General features: G+C 44.4%; 1 protein-coding gene across 4 annotated transcripts in view; it reads left to right on the forward strand.

Moving 5' to 3' along the window:
• Positions 1 to 22,490, forward strand: part of wwp2 (WW domain containing E3 ubiquitin protein ligase 2) — a 304,365-nt gene that overhangs the window by 262,693 nt on the left and 19,182 nt on the right. For all 4 annotated transcript variants that reach the window (XM_072386810.1, XM_072386807.1, XM_072386808.1 and 1 more), the window contains 2 exons: positions 112 to 201; positions 13,684 to 13,858. In XM_072386810.1, coding sequence (XP_072242911.1) covers positions 112 to 201; positions 13,684 to 13,858 — 265 coding nt within the window. The remainder of the gene's footprint in view (positions 1 to 111; positions 202 to 13,683; positions 13,859 to 22,490) is intronic.

Here is a 22,490-nt window from a genome sequence, read left to right on the forward strand (position 1 = left end):
CTCATAGAAGCTATGTTAATTGTGTCATTTTAGAAAAGGAGCACCCTGTTTTCGTAAAGTGTTTAGTCTTGGAGTTGATGTGTATCTGTGCGTGTTTGTGTGTCTTTGCAGCTGGGAGCAGCGAGTTTTGCCTCATGGTAGAGTCTACTATGTCGACCACAACACCAAAACCACAACTTGGGAGAGACCACTGCCACCAGGGTACGTTTGTCACAGGTTTATATCTGTCTTCCTCTGTTGGAGCGCTGCTTGTTTAACAGCCATCAGGGAGTGTGTTGGTTGACAAATGGCTTTAAAAATAAGGTTTCATATCAGTCCAGATTGTGGAAGTTCCGGCTTCACTCACGGCAAAAACTCAGATGTGATTTCAGAACTAATATTTAGTCTCCCTATAAAACTGTGTAAATAGGTTTTGGATAGAACATCTTGTCAGAGTGGAGAATGGGAGCAGGGGCTCGGTGTTTAGAGTTTCACATGGTGACCAGTTGATTGATTTCTGCTGGTTTTGGCTGAAGGAAAGTCTGAGAGAACCATACAGGATTAAAAAATCTTTTAAAAATCACCGTTTTGGCAGCTTTAAAGCCTAACCCTACTGCAGGTGAAGGTGCATTTCCAAAATGTTCTGGGTGGAACTCTGTTCTAGAGTTTCTGTTCCAGGAAGAAACTGTTTATATAATTAAACATCTGATTGAAATTCTTTGGGTCCAGAGCCGTACCTGACAGCTCTGAAAGGAATTCCTCATTCACTATATGTGTGTGTGTGTATCTGTATATATATAAAAAGTATTTTCCAGAGTATAAGTCACATTTTTTTCATAGTTTGGCTGGTCCTGCGACAAAATAGATATAATTTAACATGTTTTAAATGTAAAATTCATGCTGGCATGAACCAGGAAGTAAGCGTTGCTATCTGCAGCCGCGAGAGGACACTCTGGGCTTGTAACTATGTGCTAACAAAGAAAGCTAATCGCGGGCTGAAAGCAAGAAGCCAGAACAAGTCCACAGGTGGGTGCACTGCCAGGAGAGAACAACGGTTGCGTCTCCACGCTCTGGTACTTGGGGTTGAACATGAGTGACTTTGCAGGCGGGCCTTGTTGGCGTTACGGCTTCATGCAACGCAGCCGCCTCGCTATCAGAGCACGGACAGCGGTGTCAGAAACTGCCGGCAGACTTCCAAGCCAAGCATGACAGTTTCTGTGAGCTCGTTGAAAAGGAACTGAACACAACGTGTCACCGGATCATATTATCAATATGCATGTTGCATGTTTCTGCATTTAACAGACGCTTTTATCCAAAGCGACTTACAGGTAGGGTAAGGGGGTCTTGCCTAAGGACCCCTACTGGAGGTAATACCTTTCATGCAGGGGATTTGAACCCAGGTCTCCCACATGAAAGGTGGCAATCATACAACTACACTATCCAGTCCACTATCAACATGGTCTGTTCTTGGTCATGGACTTTGTGAAATAAATTCCTAAATAAGTGAGACTTATAGTCCGGTGAGACTTATAGTCCGGTGGTGAGACTTATAGTCCGGTGGTGAGACTTATAGTCCGGTGAGACTTATAGTCCGGTGGTGAGACTTATAGTCCGGTGGTGAGACTTATAGTCCGGTGGTGAGACTTATAGTCCGGTGGTGAGACTTATAGTCCGGTGGTGAGACTTATAGTCCGGTGGTGAGACTTATAGTCCGGTGGTGAGACTTATAGTCCGGTGGTGAGACTTATAGTCCGGTGGTGAGACTTATAGTCCGGTGGTGAGACTTATAGTCCGGTGGTGAGACTTATAGTCCGGTGAGACTTATAGTCCGGTGGTGAGACTTATAGTCTGGAAAATACAGTAGACAGAAATTCATAATGCAACAGATTGGGGCTGACTTCTGAAAACAACTAGAATTGATGAAAATTCTTTGCTGTCCGCTGTGTCTCTTACTAAAGGAAAGAGCTTTTTATTCTAAACAGAAACTTCACTTGGCCGATGTGCCGTGTCCTCTGCAAAGTACGATGCTCAGCAGCTTCATTAACTCATTAAAAGGGTGTAAACTCAGTCCGAGTAACTGCTGGTAGTGATTGTTAATTGCGGCTCGGCTACATTGCAATCAGAGTTAAAACATGTGATTCCAGTGGAGTAATGATGTGGAACTGGTTCTAAGCAGCAACTCTCACACAAAAAGGGGGTGTTGGTTTGGAAGCTGGGCCTCCTCTGTCCAGCAGCTCTTACGTTGTGAGGAAGCATCACAAACTCTGGGAGAAAGTCTCTTTACTTGGTGGTTTTCTCTTATGTAGGAAGTTGCTGGTTTGATCCTTAACTTCCCAGTTCACATGTCTGAAGTGTTCCTTCTTCGATTATAACCATCTGCTGAGTAAATGTACGGCGTTCATCTCATTATGTGCAGATAAAGTTCTCCTGTTCCAGTTCTTCAGCTCCAGAGTCTCATTATGTGCAGATAAAGTTCTCCTGTTCCAGTTCTTCAGCTCCAGAGCTCATTATGTGCAGATAAAGTTCTCCTGTTCCAGTTCTTCAGCTCCAGAGCTCATTATGTGCAGATAAAGTTCTCCTGTTCCAGTTCTCCAGAGTCTCAGCTTGTCTGGCATTACTGCACACGTTGCACCGTAACCGTTCCCTAACGCTGTAGGTTGGCTGTATTGTTTGTGTTCCATCATCTGAACACGCTTTTCTGACTCTTTCTCAGAGTTCAACCCCGTTATGACATTTTTACTCGGCCTAATTCATTGATTTTCACAGTGTGCGCAACTGGGTGACAGAAAGAGAAAGAGGCTGTTTTTAGAAGGTCACCCCTCCTTTTCTGCAAACCTCCACCCCCCATCTCACTTTTTCCACACAGGGAACGAGAGCGTGGGGGCCCAGAGAACAAAAGTCCTTTCTTAGCGCCACATGTACCTCCATCCACCACTGTGTTGGCTGCTGCCCGCCGCTGCCCTTCAGAGGATCAATTAGCACGCTAATGCTGGGCTAACGCTCCAGATGTAGGCACCAGGAACTGTTTAGAGGCTGAAGGGGGCAGGGTGGGGGGAGTTGAGCAATCGGGCTTTGGAAGCTGAAATAATGAAAGCCATCCAAAGCCAGGCTGAGGAGACCTCATGAGTCATACTGTTTTTATCAAATATTCTGTTGAGTTTGTAACCGGTAATTCACAAACTTAACCGCTCTGGTTCTGGAGTTGCTCTGTTGTTACAAACGTTTTGTTCCTGCAGCAACAGGAAAGAAACCAAGTAAAACTCGGGCTGTCTTCACTTCATTGTTGAACTCCTGTGTTGTTTAGACAAAGACAAGCAATTTAAAACCATTTGTAAAGCAGCATTTTGTGTTCATATCCAATATTACATTTTAAACTAAATATTTATATTCATTGAATTGGACTTGAACATAATTACCAGTTTAGATTAAGAGCTGTAAAAGTGTGAAACTTGATCAAAGGAGCGATCATGACGGCAGCTTCAATGCGGTGTTACTGTGCAGCCGCCATTTTGTTTTGATGCCAAAATGCTGAATAAAACCCAGTTCAGCTAATGGTGAGTGTCAGCCTCAAGCCATCAGATGTGTTTAATTTAGTTTTTGTATCCAGGAGTCTGAGGGTGTGCTTATTTTGCTGTGAAAATAAGTTTAAGCACAGCTCACAATGTATTAGTTTTTCATTGCACAGTTAATTTAAGATGCTCTTTAATCAGTGAAGTAAATAGCAGTGGTGTTCTGTCACAGCCACTTGTTTCCATCAAGTCCCTATTTAAAATGTGTTTTATACCCTGTAGAAAAAAGAGGAACGTTACATTTTAAATACTCCAAAATAAGGCTGCACCTTCTAAAGTTTTAGCACCATACAAAACACAATCTAGATGGTCCCAGAGGGGAAAAAAAGTGGTTCCCCCCCCCCATTTATATGCTGCTGTACAGTAAAGACCGAGGAGCCAGCACAGCTATGGGGTAGAAAGCGGAGCTCATCCTGCTTTGTTCATTAGAGATAAGTCAACTGTACAGACTGCTTAAAAACATAAAGGGAAATAGTTTCAGATTCATAGATCAAACCCTTTCCCCAGGTGGATACGGTTGAGTTTAAAATAATGAAGAAAAAAAAAAGTACCCTAAAGTGTCAGGATGCACCCAGTTAGACTCAATCTGATTTAGAACACTCAGTGGGTCCAGATGCTGAGATTAACTGAAGCTACAGTTGGGTTCTGCTCCTTATCTGAGGGTAATTATCCTTGGATATATGGCGGTGAATGAATGGAATCACTGGCACAAAGCGTGTCATACCCCGGTACCATAGGTGGCGCTGTCCCCATTTCAGCTATCGCTAATAGAGCCACTTCCTGTTGACGTCTTCACCACCAACAACAACAAACTCAGGCATTCAGAAAGATGGAGAACGCAGAGCGAGATGAAGCTGCGTCCCTCTCCATCTGTGATGAGCTGGTTATGGAACAGACGATGCACAACGTTCTCCATCGCCTTGTTTCTTTCTGTCTGACGGCAGCAACAGGAATATCGTCTCCTTCCACTTCCAGGGGACGATCGCGGAAAATATCTGGAGCAGAACGCTCGATCCGATCCACTGTCGTCTACGTTTGGATCGGGTTATCTCGGGGGCTTAATCCGATCCGATTCGATTTCTTATCGGATTAAGCTTATTATTGTAATTTAGCCATTAATCTGATCCGATGGCGCTCATGTAGACCCAGAACCACTTGGCTGTCCAGAACCACTTGGCTGTCCAGAACCACTTGGCTGTCCAGTAGGTGTCTCATAGGTTGGTTTGGATGGGAGAACCTGAGTAGAGTTTAAGTAGAAGTTAGTATTAACCAATTTTACCACCTTTTGCCACATGCACGACGTGGGCTGGCAGCGATAATCAGAGAACATCAGGTAATACGTGCGCCTTATAATCAGGTGCACCTTATGTATGGGTTAAATACAGACCCCATAACTGAGGGTGCGCCTTATAATCAGATGAGCCTTCGGTACATTGGTAAAATAAGAAGATGAATAACTTACACCGAACTACATGAATGTGGACATTTAAAGACAAATAAAAGAAAAAATAAATAAAACAAAGGAACAATATAAAGTATTTTAATTTAAATTATTTTGTTAACTTATCCTCTATAGTTTCAATTTTTTCTTTTATCCTTTCTTTATGCACTCCTCCGCTCCACTTAGCCTTTATCCAGGAAGTCATTGCTCTTTATTCCAGCTTTTGCTCTGAACCAATCAGGTTTGAGCTGCAGCTGAACTCTGCCCCTCCATCTTCTGAGCCAATCAGATTTGAACATGTGTTGCCTGCTTCTTCTTTCTAACCTTTGTTGTTGCTGTGTTCTGGACCGTGATTCGACCCTACAGCCATCCAGTCTGCTGCAACAGATTCCTCGGTTCCCTTAATCACTGCAGATAGTAAACATCTGTTAAAAGTGAACCATGCTCACCCCCATCTGAGCACCGTAAACACATTATTTGACACGGGACTAAATGCAGATTGTAACCTTTCCCACTGCAGATACAAGACAGATGTTAGCGGGTCACAGATTATGTAAAATTAGTCATAAAATACATTTGCACATGCATTTGTCCGACTGCCTTTAAGCTGTTACAGATATCTGTTTCTCAGCTCAGGTACAATAAAACTTCACACCTTAAAATGTTGGTAAGTTTTCTTCAGTTTTAGTCGGCACACAAATAGGAAGAAGAAGCATAAGCTTGTTCTATGATGAGTAATGAGTCTAAAAGGAGATCAGAGATATTCTGTGTGGTCTTAAACTGGACAGTTCATGGTTGCATGAGTACAGACTTCTAGTTTTAAGGGAGGCATGGGGCGGATAGTTAATGACATGAACGGTATAAAGAGATACAATCAGATAAATAAATAACTACGCAGAGTCCCAACAGGCGACTGTGGTCTCTGGGCTTTTCCCTGGCTCCAGTAAATAAGTAGCTAGTGTTAATATCAGGGAGGCAGCAGCGTTTGTCCTGCCTTTTAAAGGAAGCTCAGAGGCAAAGTGGTCTGAGACAGTCTTTGCCATCATCTGCACTGCTGTAGCAAGAAGTTAAAGCCGAGCAGGGAGGAAGCTGCATTAAAAGAAGCATCTGAGGAGAACTTTTAAACGATTAATAACATATTCTGAGGCTGTTACATGATGTAAACACACCTCTAACACGTAGATACAGTTTTTACTGTTTTACTGCAATGACTTCCCCAACTTAGAAATGTAAAACTTTAAAATCTTCCAGTGGATCAGGAAAAGATTAATCAATAACTATAAATTCTATTCAGCTATTAATCCCCGAAGGGAAATTATACTGCTGCAGTATTATTATTATTATTATTAAAGATATGCTCTTGTTATAGATAGATAAAATGAGATATAAATAGACTGACAAACATGTGGGAAGCTGAAGTGCAGCAGAGAGGAAGGTAGAAACCTTCAGAGGTCTCCATCAGTGGTTGGGCTGCTGTTTCTGTAGCTTAGCAACAGCTCAGCTGATGATGTCACACACAGCGTCAGCAGGTAACTCAGGTGAACTCTCCCAGGATCTCAGGATTCCACCATCTGTTGTTAACCAGCTCTGTGATCCTCCTCCTTTACTGTTAGCGCTCTGTCTGCAGTCTCTGTCTGCCCGGATAGTCTTAAAGCTGAGCAGAGAGCTGTTAGAGTTGTTCCTGCAGCCAGGTCCAGGATTCCACCATCTGTTGTAAACCAGCTCTGTGATCCTCCTCCTTTACTGTTAGCGCTCTGTCTGCAGTCTCTGTCTGCCCGGATAGTCTTAAAGCTGAGCAGAGAGCTGTTAGAGTTGTTCCTGCAGCCAGGTCCAGGATTCCACCATCTGTTGTTAACCAGCTCTGTGATCCTCCTCCTTTACTGTTAGCGCTCTGTCTGCAGTCTCTGTCTGCCCGGATAGTCTTAAAGCTGAGCAGAGAGCTGTTAGAGTTGTTCCTGCAGCCAGGTCCAGGATTCCACCATCTGTTGTTAACCAGCTCTGTGATCCTCCTCCTTTACTGTTAGCGCTCTGTCTGCAGTCTCTGTCTGCCCGGATAGTCTTAAAGCTGAGCAGAGAGCTGTTAGAGCTGTTCCTGCAGCCAGGTCCAGGATTCCACCATCTGTTGTTAACCAGCGCTGTGATCCTCCTCCTTTACTGTTAGCGCTCTGTCTGCAGTCTCTGTCTGCCCGGATAGTCTTAAAGCTGAGCAGAGAGCTGTTAGAGTTGTTCCTGCAGCCAGGTCCAGGATTCCACCATCTGTTGTTAACCAGCTCTGTGATCCTCCTCCTTTACTGTTAGCGCTCTGTCTGCAGTCTCTGTCTGCCCGGATAGTCTTAAAGCTGAGCAGAGAGCTGTTAGAGTTGGTCTCGTTGAAACTAATAATATTGCCTTCCATTGTCTTTGGACAGCCCGTTAGCTGCTCCAACAGGTTAACAACTTCCCCGTTGCCTCGGCAACACATCGTAAGCTGATGTGTAAAAATTGCCAGAGCGAGCAGCAGAAGTCCTCCGAGCATCCAAACCGGCGCAGAAAAGGGTTTCAGGAATCTGTTTTCAGGCTGCCCGCCACTACAAAACGGAACATATTCTAACCTCAAAGCAAAGTTTAGCTTTATGTGAGCAGAGGATTCTTGTTTCAAACCTCAGTTAAAAGGTTAATGTGTTGAAATCTTGATGTTCATACAAGCCTCTATCTACAATAAGCTGAACCAGAAAAGTTCAACTCCAGTCTTCTGATTTGTTTTGTAATTTTATTAGAAGCTGCAGCAAATTTGACCTGTATTTTAAAATGTTGTTGTAAATAAGATGAATCAGACCAACAAAAAGGAAAGTTTCTTTAATGCGAAGCAGTCTTTTGTTTTGAAGGCTTTTTTTTAGGTATTTTTCTTACAATCTGCTTAAAATCTGCACACATTTGATTGTTTTTCTTCTTGTAAAATTGTTTCTCAACTCTAAGCTTGGTTAAAAAGGCTAATTTTTCTGTAAAATGACAATGTTGACCAACTGTCAGCAGAACTTCGCTCTCAGCCAGTGAAAAGTGACGGAGGATTTAAACTCTCTGCCTTACAAAACACAGTAAATGTGTTTGAGTTTGCATTAATGGCTTCGGTGCAACAACAGTGAGTCTATCCAGAGAAGTTGGACCACTGAGAGGGCCACACAAACCGGCCTCAGTCAAATTAATCGCATGATTTCAGTTTTTAGAGTAAACACAGCGTGTTTTCTGCCTCTTCCCAGAAGTCATTAAATCCCGACTCCACACAGATAGACAGACAGAGGACAGAGGTACCGTCCACTAGGGTTAGGGTTAGGGAACGAGTTAGGAACCGTCCATCTAACACTAGGGTTAGGGTTAGGGAACGAGTTAGGAACCATCCATCTAACACTAGGGTTAGGGAACGAGTTAGGGACCGTCCATCTAACACTAGGGTTAGGGTTAGGGAACGAGTTAGGAACCATCCATCTAACACTAGGGTTAGGGTTAGGGAATGAGTTAGGAACCGTCCATCTAACACTAGGGTTAGGGTTAGGGAACGAGTTAGGGACCATCCATCTAACACTGGGGTTAGGGTTAGGGAACGAGTTAGGAACCATCCATCTAACACTAGGGTTAGGGAACGAGTTAGGAACCGTCCATCTAACACTAGTGTTAGGGTTAGGGAACGAGTTAGGAACCATCCATCTAACACTGGGGTTAGGGTTAGGGAACGAGTTAGGAACCGTCCATCTAACACTAGGGTTAGGGTTAGGGAACGAGTTAGGAACCATCCATCTAACACTAGGGTTAGGGAACGAGTTAGGGACCGTCCATCTAACACTAGGGTTAGGGTTAGGGAACGAGTTAGGAACCATCCATCTAACACTGGGGTTAGGGTTAGGGAACGAGTTAGGAACCGTCCATCTAACACTAGGGTTAGGGTTAGGGAACGAGTTAGGAACCATCCATCTAACACTAGGGTTAGGGAACGAGTTAGGAACCGTCCATCTAACACTAGGGTTAGGGTTAGGGAACGAGTTAGGAACCATCCATCTAACACTAGGGTTAGGGAACGAGTTAGGAACCGTCCATCTAACACTAGGGTTAGGGTTAGGGAACGAGTTAGGAACCGTCCACCTAACACTGGGGTTAGGGTTAGGGAACGAGTTAGGAACCGTCCACCTAACACTGGGGTTAGGGTTAGGGAACGAGTTAGGAACCGTCCACCTAACACTAGGGTTAGGGTTAGGGAACGAGTTAGGAACCGTCCATCTAACACTAGGGTTAGGGAACGAGTTAGGAACCGTCCATCTAACACTAGGGTTAGGGTTAGGGAACGAGTTAGGAACCGTCCATCTAACACTAGGGTTAGGGTTAGGGAACGAGTTAGGAACCATCCATCTAACACTAGGGTTAGGGTTAGGGAACGAGTTAGGAACCGTCCATCTAACACTAGGGTTAGGGTTAGGGAACGAGTTAGGAACCGTCCATCTAACACTAGGGTTAGGGTTAGGGAACGAGTTAGGAACCGTCCATCTAACACTAGGGTTAGGGTTAGGGAAAGAGTTAGGAACCGTCCATCTAACACTAGAGTTAGGGTTAGGAAAGGAAAGGTTAGGAAAGGAAAGGAAAGGAAAGGAAAGGAAAGGCCAGAAATGTGTTGTGGACCACCTTCCTACTGTCTTTGGTTATTTTTTATGCTTTTTGGTATCTGCCGTGTGTGTGTGTGCACGTGTGTGCATGTGTCTGTGTGCACGTGTGTGTGCACGTGTGTGCGTGTGTTTTTCTTTTTTAAGCACAGAGGTTGACGCTGTTTTCTCTTCCACATTCTGTGGTGCTTACGTCAGAGATAGCAGAATAACAGCAGACAGTCGGTCCGTCCCGGGAGCTCTGAGAGTGTTTGGGGCTTTGTGTGTGGGTTTTATGTGTGTGTGTGTTTATGTGTGTGAGTGTGTGTGTTTCTGTGTGTGTTTCTGTGTGTGTGTGTGTGTGTGTTTTATGTGTGTGAGTGTGTGTGTGTGTGTGTGTGAGTGTGTGTGTGTGAGTGTGTGTGTGTGTGTGTTTTATATATGTGTTTGTGTGTTTTATATGTGTGTGTGTTTATGTGTGTGTGTGTGTGTGTGTGTGTGTGTGTGTGTGTGTGTTTATGTGTGTGTGTGTGTGTTTATGTGTGTGTGTGTGTGTGTGTGTGTGTGTGTTTATGTGTGTGTTTCTGTGTGTGTGTGTGTTTCTGTGTGTGTGTGTGTGAGTGTGTGTGTGTGTGTTTGTGTGTGTGAGTGTGTGTGTGTGTGTGTGTGTTTATGTGTGTGTGTGAGTGTGTGTGTGTGTGTGTGTTTTATATGTGTGTGTGAGTGTATGTGTGTGTGTGTGTTTGTGTTTCTGTCGCCCGCTCGTATCTCAGCCCATACCCAGACCCCCCGTCTCAGGGGAAGAACAGGATATACTTAACCCTCTGAGTAATGCCACTGGCAGGCGGTGGTGCACAGACTCAGGCTGCAGTGCACGTTCAGCGTCAGTCGGAAGCCGTGTGTCCCGTTGTGTTGTGACATCATCGTAAGCGAGGTTTGGCAGCGGTGGCTTCAGCCCTAACCCTTCAGCCTTCTTTAACCCTTCAGCCTTCTTTAACCCTTCAGCCTTCTCTAACCCTTCAGCCTTCTTTAACCCTTCAGCCTTCTTTAACCCTTCAGCCTTCTTTAATCCTTCAGCCTTCTTTAACCCTTCAGCCTTCTCTAACCCTTCAGCCTTCTTTAACCCTTCAGCCTTCTCTAACCCTTCAGCCTTCTTTAACCCTTCAGCCTTCTCTAACCCTTCAGCCTTCTCTAACCCTTCAGCCTTCTTTAACCCTTCAGCCTTCTTTAACCCTTCAGCCTTCTCTAACCCTTCAGCCTTCTTTAACCCTTCAGCCTTCTCTAACCCTTCAGCCTTCTTTAACCCTTCAGCCTTCTTTAACCCTTCAGCCTTCTCTAACCCTTCAGCCTTCTTTAACCCTTCAGCCTTCTTTAACCCTTCAGCCTTCTTTAACCCTTCAGCCTTCTCTAACCCTTCAGCCTTCTTTAATCCTTCAGCCTTCTTTAACCCTTCAGCCTTCTCTAACCCTTCAGCCTTCTTTAACCCTTCAGCCTTCTTTAACCCTTCAGCCTTCTTTAATCCTTCAGCCTTCTTTAACCCTTCAGCCTTCTCTAACCCTTCAGCCTTCTTTAACCCTTCAGCCTTCTTTAACCCTTCAGCCTTCTTTAACCCTTCAGCCTTCTTTAACCCTTCAGCCTTCTCTAACCCTTCAGCCTTCTTTAACCCTTCAGCCTTCTTTAATCCTTCAGCCTTCTTTAACCCTTCAGCCTTCTTTAACCCTTCAGCCTTCTCTAACCCTTCAGCCTTCTTTCACCCTTCAGCCTTCTTTCACCCTTCAGCCTTCTTTAGCCCTTCAGCCTTCTTTAGCCCTTCAGCCTTCTTTAATCCTTCAGCCTTCTTTCACCCTTCAGCCTTCTTTCACCCTTCAGCCTTCTTTAACCATTCAGCCTTCTTTAACCCTTCAGCCTTCTTTAACCCTTCAGCCTTCTTTCACCCTTCAGCCTAACCCTTCAGCCTTCTTTCACCCTTCAGCCTTCTCTAACCCTTCAGCCTTCTCTAACCCTTCAGCCTTCTTTAACCCTTCAGCCTTCTCTAACCCTTCAGCCTTCTTTAACCCTTCAGCCTTCTCTAACCCTTCAGCCTTCTCTAACCCTTCAGCCTTCTTTAACCCTTCAGCCTTCTTTAGCCCTTCAGCCTTCTTTAGCCCTTCAGCCTTCTTTAATCCTTCAGCCTTCTTTCACCCTTCAGCCTTCTTTCACCCTTCAGCCTTCTTTAACCATTCAGCCTTCTTTAACCCTTCAGCCTTCTTTAACCCTTCAGCCTTCTTTCACCCTTCAGCCTAACCCTTCAGCCTTCTTTCACCCTTCAGCCTTCTCTAACCCTTCAGCCTTCTCTAACCCTTCAGCCTTCTTTAACCCTTCAGCCTTCTCTAACCCTTCAGCCTTCTCTAACCCTTCAGCCTTCTCTAACCCTTCAGCCTTCTCTAACCCTTCAGCCTTCTTTAACCCTTCAGCCTTCTCTAATCCTTCAGCCTTCTTTAATCCTTCAGCCTTCTTTAACCCTTCAGCCTTCTTTAACCCTTCAGCCTTCTTTAACCCTTCAGCCTTCTCTAACCCTTCAGCCTTCTTTAATCCTTCAGCCTTCTTTAACCCTTCAGCCTTCTTTAACCCTTCAGCCTTCTCTAACCCTTCAGCCTTCTCTAACCCTTCAGCCTTCTTTAACCCTTCAGCCTTCTCTAACCCTTCAGCCTTCTTTAATCCTTCAGCCTTCTTTAACCCTTCAGCCTTCTTTAACCCTTCAGCCTTCTTTAACCCTTCAGCCTTCTTTAACCCTTCAGCCTTCTTTAATCCTTCAGCCTTCTTTAACCCTTCAGCCTTCTTTAACCCTTCAGCCCTAACCCTTCAGCCTTCTTTAACCCTTCAGCCTTCTTTAACCCTTCAGCCTTCTCTAACCCTTCAGCCTTCTTTAACCCTTCAGCCTTCTCTAACCCTTCAGCCTTCTTTAATCCTTCAGCCTTCTTTAACCCTTCAGCCTTCTTTAACCCTTCAGCCTTCTTTAACCCTTCAGCCTTCTTTAACCCTTCAGCCTTCTTTAATCCTTCAGCCTTCTTTAACCCTTCAGCCTTCTCTAACCCTTCAGCCTTCTTTAACCCTTCAGCCTTCTTTAACCCTTCAGCCCTAACCCTTCAGCCTTCTTTAACCCTTCAGCCTTCTTTAACCCTTCAGCCTTCTTTAATCCTTCAGCCTTCTTTAACCCTTCAGCCTTCTCTAACCCTTCAGCCTTCTTTAACCCTTCAGCCTTCTTTAACCCTTCAGCCCTAACCCTTCAGCCTTCTTTAACCCTTCAGCCTTCTTTAACCCTTCAGCCTTCTCTAACCCTTCAGCCTTCTTTAATCCTTCAGCCTTCTTTAACCCTTCAGCCTTCTTTAACCCTTCAGCCTTCTTTAACCCTTCAGCCTTCTCTAACCCTTCAGCCTTCTTTAATCCTTCAGCCTTCTTTAACCCTTCAGCCTTCTTTAACCCTTCAGCCCTAACCCTTCAGCCTTCTTTAACCCTTCAGCCTTCTTTAACCCTTCAGCCTTCTCTAACCCTTCAGCCTTCTTTAATCCTTCAGCCTTCTTTAACCCTTCAGCCTTCTTTAACCCTTCAGCCTTCTTTAACCCTTCAGCCTTCTTTAACCCTTCAGCCCTAACCCTAATCCTTCAGCCTTCTTTAACCCTTCAGCCTTCTTTAACCCTTCAGCCTTCTTTAACCCAGGCTGAGCCAAACTGTCAGGAACACAATGAAAAATGAAAAATGTCCAGCAGATATTTCACACAGAACGGATTTCTTTGGGTCACTGATCATTTTCTGGGCTGTTTTTGTTTTTAAAGTTAAATTTAAGTTTAACAACTATCCTCCCTTTATCTCCATCTCTGTCCTGCTATATCTTTACATCCTTACTTTTTCATCCCCTCTTTCCTTCCGTTCTCGGCTCCCTCTCTAACTGCCTCCTCTTACTGTTTTCCTTCCTTTTCTTGTCTTTGTTTCTCTTCCCTGCCTATAAATCACTTCTATTATCACCGGCAGCCTTTTGGTGCTTTTTCCACCCACTTCATGGGCTGTTCTGTGGAAATGTTGTTGAAACTCAGCCCTCTCTGTCCTTTTCCAGCTGGGAGAAGCGAGTGGACCAGCGGGGCCGGTTCTACTATGTGGACCACAACACCAGAACCACCACCTGGCAGAGGCCCACGGCCGAGTCGGTGCGTAACTACCAGCAGTGGCAGAGCCAGCGCAGCCAGCTGCAGGGCGCCATGCACCAGTTCAGCCAGCGCTTCCTCTACCAGGTACTTTGTGCTTTACAATTAGACAATACAGGGATTTACTGAGCCAAAGGCCGCCAGGAATGGCTCAAAGTGGGTCCCACTCAGTAAGCACACCGTGCACATGCCCCCCCCCCATTCAAGCACAGGCAGACACTTGATTATGGATTAAGTGATTATACTGGGTCTGGGGACTCTAACCTAAAGGCACCTTATTTCTTTCCTCTACCCATCATTTAGCACATTGGTTTTCATTTCCAACAGTCCAAATACAGCACGTTATTATAAGTTTGGCTTCCTTTAGCTTCAGAATATGTCCTCTGATGCACTTTTATGTTCTAAGACGAGTAGAAAAGGGAAAAGGAGATGTGCTGCGTTTCTGTTTCTGCTGGATTTGAATAAAAACTTCTGAGAAAAGGACCTTTAGTCCGCTGCGGTTTTTGGAGGAAATGCACAAAATTTTAATGGCCGCTGTGGTTTTCTTTACACTTAAATGTTCGATTCGAACTGAAACTGCAAAAATTATTCAGTGTGTGTTTGATTATAGTTGTTCTGGGGAAATTAGAAGTGGCAGGTCAGACCTTTAGAAAGATCAGAGCCGGCCAACAGTTGCAAATGTTACATCTGTTGTTATTTTTACCTCCATCATGGCTGCTGAGAAAGTGGCAGCTTGGAAACTTTGACCAAATCATTAGAAAGCAGCAGAATTGCCTGCAAAGATGATTTTGTTTTGGATCTCAGAGATGTCCGTAATGCACCCAAATCGCTCTGAACCGCGGTGTTGATGCTGTACCTGAACCTCCAGCTGGGCTTTATCTGCTGTGGCTTCAGCCTTGAGAGGCTCTCAGAGGTTTGGCATTGACCTGCTTGGAGCCCTGTTGTGTGACACGTTTCTGCTGCTCAGAGTTTCTGTGCTCAGCTGGGATCAGTTACACTGAAAGTGAAGCTCAGCTCTGTGGTGGTTCATCAGAAGGCTGAAGGAAGAGGCTTGTGCTCCACACACTTTCAGTCTCTGACGGTCGTTGTCCTCTCTGTGAAGCTGCCAAGGTCAGACAGACCATAAAGACTAATACAGAAGAGCTTCCTCTACAGACTGTTAGTAAAACCAGCCTTAAAAGCCTTACAGGCTTCAGTAAAAGCGCCGCACCCTGCACTCTGTATGCAGGTGTTTTAGTTCTGGTGAAATGTGTGTTTCTGCCTCTTTGAGTCTGTTTTTATGCACATCCGGCTGTCTTTAGTCGTGTTGCTCATCTTTGGAATCAGTTCTTCAGCGTTTAATCCATCCTGCAGACACTCTCTCCATCTTTTAGAGCCTTTAACCACGTACCGTCGCTCCATTCACACCCAGATCCTCATCTTTGGAATCAATTCTTCAGCGTTTAATCCAACCTGCAGACACTCTCTCCATCTTTTAGTGCCTTTAACCACGTACCGTCGCTCCATTCACACCCAGATCCTCATCTTTGGAATCAGTTCTTCAGCGTTTAATCCATCCTGCAGACACTCTCTCCATCTTTTAGTGCCTTTAACCACGTACCGTCGCTCCATTCACACCCAGATCCTCATCTTTGGAATCAGTTCTTCAGCGTTTAATCCAACCTGCAGACACTCTCTCCATCTTTTAGTGCCTTTAACCACGTACCGTCGCTCCATTCTCACCCAGATCCTCATCTTTGGAATCAGTTCTTCAGCGTTTAATCCATCCTGCAGACACTCTCTCCATCTTTTAGTGCCTTTAACCACGTACCGTCGCTCCATTCACACCCAGATCCTCATCTTTGGAATCAGTTCTTCAGCGTTTAATCCATCCTGCAGACACTCTCTCCATCTTTTAGAGCCTTTAACCACGTACCGTCGCTCCATTCACACCCAGATCCTCATCTTTGGAATCAGTTCTTCAGCGTTTAATCCAACCTGCAGACACTCTCTCCATCTTTTAGTGCCTTTAACCACGTACCGTCGCTCCATTCACACCCAGATCCTCATCTTTGGAATCAGTTCTTCAGCGTTTAATCCAACCTGCAGACACTCTCTCCATCTTTTAGAGCCTTTAACCACGTACCGTCGCTCCATTCACACCCAGATCCTCATCTTTGGAATCAGTTCTTCAGCGTTTAATCCATCCTGCAGACACTCTCTCCATCTTTTAGTGCCTTTAACCACGTACCGTCGCTCCATTCACACCCAGATCCTCATCTTTGGAATCAGTTCTTCAGCGTTTAATCCATCCTGCAGACACTCTCTCCATCTTTTAGAGCCTTTAACCACGTACCGTCGCTCCATTCACACCCAGATCCTCATCTTTGGAATCAGTTCTTCAGCGTTTAATCCAACCTGCAGACACTCTCTCCATCTTTTAGAGCCTTTAACCACGTACCGTCGCTCCATTCACACCCAGATCCTCATCTTTGGAATCAGTTCTTCAGCGTTTAATCCATCCTGCAGACACTCTCTCCATCTTTTAGTGCCTTTAACCACGTACCGTCGCTCCATTCACACCCAGATCCTCATCTTTGGAATCAGTTCTTCAGCGTTTAATCCATCCTGCAGACACTCTCTCCATCTTTTAGAGCCTTTAACCACGTACCGTCGCTCCATTCACAGCCAGATCCTCATCTTTGGAATCAGTTCTTCAGCGTTTAATCCATCCTGCAGACACTCTCTCCATCTTTTAGAGCCTTTAACCACGTACCGTCGCTCCATTCACACCCAGATCCTCATCTTTGGAATCAGTTCTTCAGCGTTTAATCCATCCTGCAGACACTCTCTCCATCTTTTAGAGCCTTTAACCACGTACCGTCGCTCCATTCACACCCAGATCCTCATCTTTGGAATCAGTTCTTCAGCGTTTAATCCAACCTGCAGACACTCTCTCCATCTTTTAGTGCCTTTAACCACGTACCGTCGCTCCATTCACACCCAGATCCTCATCTTTGGAATCAGTTCTTCAGCGTTTAATCCAACCTGCAGACACTCCCTCCATCTTTTAGTGCCTTTAACCACGTACCGTCGCTCCATTCACACCCAGATCCTCATCTTTGGAATCAGTTCTTCAGCGTTTAATCCATCCTGCAGACACTCTCTCCATCTTTTAGAGCCTTTAACCACGTACCGTCGCTCCATTCACACCCAGATCCTCATCTTTGGAATCAGTTCTTCAGCGTTTAATCCATCCTGCAGACACTCTCTCCATCTTTTAGAGCCTTTAACCACGTACCGTCGCTCCATTCACACCCAGATCCTCATCTTTGGAATCAGTTCTTCAGCGTTTAATCCAACCTGCAGACACTCCCTCCATCTTTTAGTGCCTTTAACCACGTACCGTCGCTCCATTCTCACCCAGATCCTCATCTTTGGAATCAATTCTTCAGCGTTTAATCCAACCTGCAGACACTCTCTCCATCTTTTAGTGCCTTTAACCACGTACCGTCGCTCCATTCACACCCAGATCCTCATCTTTGGAATCAGTTCTTCAGCGTTTAATCCATCCTGCAGACACTCTCTCCATCTTTTAGTGCCTTTAACCACGTACCGTCGCTCCATTCACACCCAGATCCTCATCTTTTACACCGTCTCCTCCTCCTGGAGCTCTAAAATAAGACATTTACTGTTGTTCTCACACAGCTGAGGTGACCTTTAACCCTCCTCGGCTGAACATATAAGACGAGCAGCAGGGAGAATTCCCCCCTTTGTGGAAAACGCTGTAACATTTGCACATAAAGTAAGAACAGGTGGTGGAGGTGGTCAGTGTCTTATTGTCCTCTGGTATTTACAGAAGCTCCTCAGCCGCAGTAACTCTGTTTATTCTGCTGATTATAGCTCAGTCTCCCTTCAGCTCAACTCTTATTAGCTCTAATGCAGGTTAACACGAAGGCCTCAGTCAGAATTACATGTAATCTGTTATTTTAAACTAAATATTACAGTAGAAGGTTGATCTTTAATGATTTCCTGTAGTTTAAACTTAAAATGAACCAGTAGTTTAATATCAAACGGATCATTTCAGCCCAGCACCTTCATATAAAGTAGTTTATTCTGCATCCCTGTAATGCCTGAGCTTCACATTGCTGTGTTCCTTTTGTAAAACCACCTCCTGGTGCTGTGCATATCTACTGAGTCACTCTACATATCTACTGAGTCACTCTACATATCTAATGAGTCACTCTACATATCTACTGAGTCACTCTACATATCTACTGAGTCACTCTACATATCTACTGAGTCACTCTACATATCTACTGAGTCACTCTACATATCTAATGAGTCACTCTACATATCTACTGAGTCACTCTACATATCTACTGAGTCACTCTACATATCTACTGAGTCACTCTGCATATCTACTGAGTCACTCTACATATCTAATGAGTCACTCTACATATCTAATGAGTCACTCTACATATCTACTGAGTCACTCTATATATCTACTGAGTCACTCTACATATCTACTGAGTCACTCTACATATCTACTGAGTCACTCTACATATCTACTGAGTCACTCTGCATATCTACTGAGTCACTCTACATATCTAATGAGTCACTCTACATATCTACTGAGTCACTCTGCATATCTACTGAGTCACTCTACATATCTAATGAGTCACTCTACATATCTACTGAGTCACTCTACATATCTACTGAGTCACTCTACATATCTACTGAGTCACTCTACATATCTACTGAGTCACTCTGCATATCTACTGAGTCACTCTACATATCTAATGAGTCACTCTACATATCTACTGAGTCACTCTGCATATCTACTGAGTCACTCTACATATCTAATGAGTCACTCTACATATCTACTGAGTCACTCTACATATCTAATGAGTCACTCTACATATCTACTGAGTCACTCTGCATATCTACTGAGTCACTCTACATATCTACTGAGTCACTCTACATATCTACTGAGTCACTCTACATATCTACTGAGTCACTCTACATATCTACTGAGTCACTCTACATATCTAATGAGTCACTCTACATATCTACTGAGTCACTCTGCATATCTACTGAGTCACTCTACATATCTACTGAGTCACTCTACATATCTACTGAGTCACTCTACATATCTACTGAGTCACTCTGCATATCTACTGAGTCACTCTACATATCTACTGAGTCACTCTACATATCTAATGAGTCACTCTACATATCTACTGAGTCACTCTACATATCTAATGAGTCACTCTACATATCTAATGAGTCACTCTACATATCTACTGAGTCACTCTACATATCTACTGAGTCACTCTACATATCTAATGAGTCACTCTACATATCTAATGAGTCACTCTACATATCTACTGAGTCACTCTACATATCTACTGAGTCACTCTACATATCTACTGAGTCACTCTACATATCTACTGAGTCACTCTACATATCTAATGAGTCACTCTACATATCTAATGAGTCACTCTACATATCTACTGAGTCACTCTACATATCTACTGAGTCACTCTACATATCTACTGAGTCACTCTACATATCTACTGAGTCACTCTACATATCTACTGAGTCACTCTACATATCTACTGAGTCACTCTACATATCTAATGAGTCACTCTACATATCTAATGAGTCACTCTACATATCTACTGAGTCACTCTACATATCTACTGAGTCACTCTACATATCTACTGAGTCACTCTACATATCTAATGAGTCACTCTACATATCTAATGAGTCACTCTACATATCTAATGAGTCACTCTACATATCTACTGAGTCACTCTACATATCTACTGAGTCACTCTACATATCTACTGAGTCACTCTACATCAAAAAGGAAACTCAGAGACTTTGGATTCCTTACTTAGAAACTCCTGCTTTCGTATTCGAGTTCATTTTCCCAGAAACATGAAGTAAAAATTCAATCTTTTATTTTCTGCTGGACAAAGTTCCGGTTGAGCAGTATTAGTTATTCATTGTTTAACATACAGTAACCATCGTTAGAAGCAGCAGTTCAGACTTCCCATTCTGGGATGGAGCGAGTTAAAGATGGGGGGGCTGTGATGTCACCTCAGGCCAAACTGACCTCAAATAAAGGTCATAGTGTTTGAGGTGGTTGTTGCTTGAGGAAACTGAACTGTGATATTTCCCTGCCCCCCCCCTCGGTCATGTCCCCCGACCTTTCATTAGCTGTAGCTCCTCACTCTGGGGAACTTCTCCGAGCCTTTTAAAATCCTTAAAGTGTTTAAAGCAGTCGGCCTTGGAGGTGTGAACTTGAACTCTTCTTCTGCACTAAAACACCTGTGAAAATGTGTTGCCTTTGGTTTGAAATTGTTGGTTCAGAGCAAATAAGTCCTTTTCCCCTGAGTCAGTCCAGTGGATTCATGGATACAGTTGGACTCTTCTGGGGGGGCGTGTGCCGCCCATTTCCTGTGTAGAAATGACACTTTGGCGTTCCCGCCCTTTTCCCTGTGGCTCTTTTCATGTAAACTTTAACCCTTTTTTAATAAAAGTATCTGGAAATGTGGGGTTTTAACCGAATGACTTATTCTCCCTGAAAAGGTTCTGAGGACGAGAACCTGAAGAGGAGGAAGGCAGTCTGAGGGCTATAAGTTAGCTCAGCTGTGTCAGTATTGATCCAGCTTTTTGGGAGCAGAAACATTCGGTTTGAGCTGAACCCCCCCCCCCCCTCCTTCGCCCTGTGTGTGAGAACAGCCAAGAAGCAGGTCTGCCCTCGGTGTTGATAGCGCTCTGCTCCGTCTTGGAATGCCCAAACTGCTGATAGCGCCGACTATTTATGGCCCAGTGTGTGTGAACAAGGAAACTCACAGCAGAAGGCCTCCTGGCTCCTCTGTGAACCACATGTTCTGCTGCTCCTGAGCTTACGTTTGGGCCGATGCTTTGGAGCAGAAGGTCTCCTGGCTCCTCTGTGAACCACATGTTCTGCTGCTCTGAGCTTACGTTTGGGCCGATGCTTTGGAGCAGAAGGCCTCCTGGCTCCCCTGTGAACCACATGTTCTGCTGCTCTGAGCTTACGTTTGGGCCGATGCTTTGGAGCAGAAGGCCTCCTGGCTCCCCTGTGAACCACATGTTCTGCTGCTCTGAGCTTACGTTTGGGCCGATGCTTTGGAGCAGAAGGCCTCCTGGCTCCTCTGTGAACCACATGTTCTGCTGCTCCTGAGCTTACGTTTGGGCCGATGCTTTGGAGCAGAAGGCCTCCTGGCTCCCCTGTGAACCACATGTTCTGCTGCTCTGAGCTTACGTTTGGGCCGATGCTTTGGAGCAGAAGGCCACCACCCGGCACTGCACTTTACAGCATGACTCCCCCCTGTTCTTTGAGCTCATGTGTTCACAGGGCTGTAATTTTGAGGTCAGGTGCCACATTTCTTCTGTGCAGCACATGACAACCGAAGAGGGTCAAGAGGCCGGTCGTCCTCTTAAACGGAGCTCTTAAGTGAGGCTGTGACGGGCTCGTGCACACATCCTCCAACACACAGGCACGTGCACTGTAGATCTGGGAAGTGGGGACATTTCTCAGGTTGCTGATTTGTTGTGTTTCTCATCAGTTTGGTTGAAGCCACACCTTCCTTGCAGCATATCCTTATTTCTCTCTTATAAAACCTTTCATGACGTATCTGCTTGTAAAGAATGCATCATATGATGCGTTCTCAGATCCAACATTTATCCACATGCACCGTGTCTTTGGAAGTCAGAGTGTGACTTAATGCATATGTCTCTTATCAGGCATCTGTTGGTTTGACAGAAATATGCTCATGTGAAGGGCAAAGCCAACCAGAAATAAACTGCTACTTTAGGCCTGTGATATGACATTTAGACAGGAATGTTGCTGTTATGCAATGGTTTCTCCTTATTTTGGTTGTTTTATCAGTGAAATTAAGGCATTAACCGTTTCTAAAGCAAACATTACCGACCCTAACTGAAGTGGGATAAAGTTTGGCTTCCGTGCCTTTTATCGGTTTGCTTAAGGGAATCAGAAACATCACCCAGCAGAAAATGTGCAGAGTTTCCACCTTAAATACGAGTCTTTTGCACCCTTTAAAGAGCAGTTTATGTGCTGGTTGGACACATTTGAACATCTTCTCTCTTTTAACACGTCCTGGCCTGAACGATTGCCTGTGAGAGTGATCAGAGTGATCAGTAATCAGAGTAATCAGTACTCAGAGTACTCAGAGTAATCAGAGTAATCAGTGATCAGAGTGATCAGAGTAAGAGTGATCAGAGTAATCAGAGTAAGAGTGATCAGAGTAATCAGAGTAAGAGTGATCGGAGTAATCAGAGTAAGAGTGATCAGAGTAATCAGAGTAAGAGTGATCAGAGTAATCAGAGTAAGAGTGATCAGAGTAAGAGTGATCAGAGTAATCAGAGTAAGAGTGATCAGAGTAATTAGAATAAGAGTAATCAGAGTAAGAGTAATCAGAGTACTCAGAGTAATCAGTTTCTGCCCTCAGCTTCTTCTTCTCCTCCTTTAATTCATATTTCCATTTCTACCATGAACAGAAGACGCTCGTTTTCACTGCTTTTTACACACAAATAGATCATTTCAGATGGAGGCATTTAGCTCGTTTGTTTATTTGTTGGCTCTGAATAAGTTCACTGTTTTAGATCATTAACCTTTTTCAACTCTTTTGGAAACTCCAGTCTGATAATTACAGCTTTATTTATTTAGTGACTCTTACAATCT

The sequence above is a fragment of the Leuresthes tenuis genome, unplaced genomic scaffold (genome assembly GCF_036924035.1).
Source record: "Leuresthes tenuis unplaced genomic scaffold, fLeuTen1.0.hap1 SCAF_5, whole genome shotgun sequence".
Classification (NCBI taxonomy): Eukaryota; Metazoa; Chordata; class Actinopteri; order Atheriniformes; family Atherinopsidae; genus Leuresthes; species Leuresthes tenuis.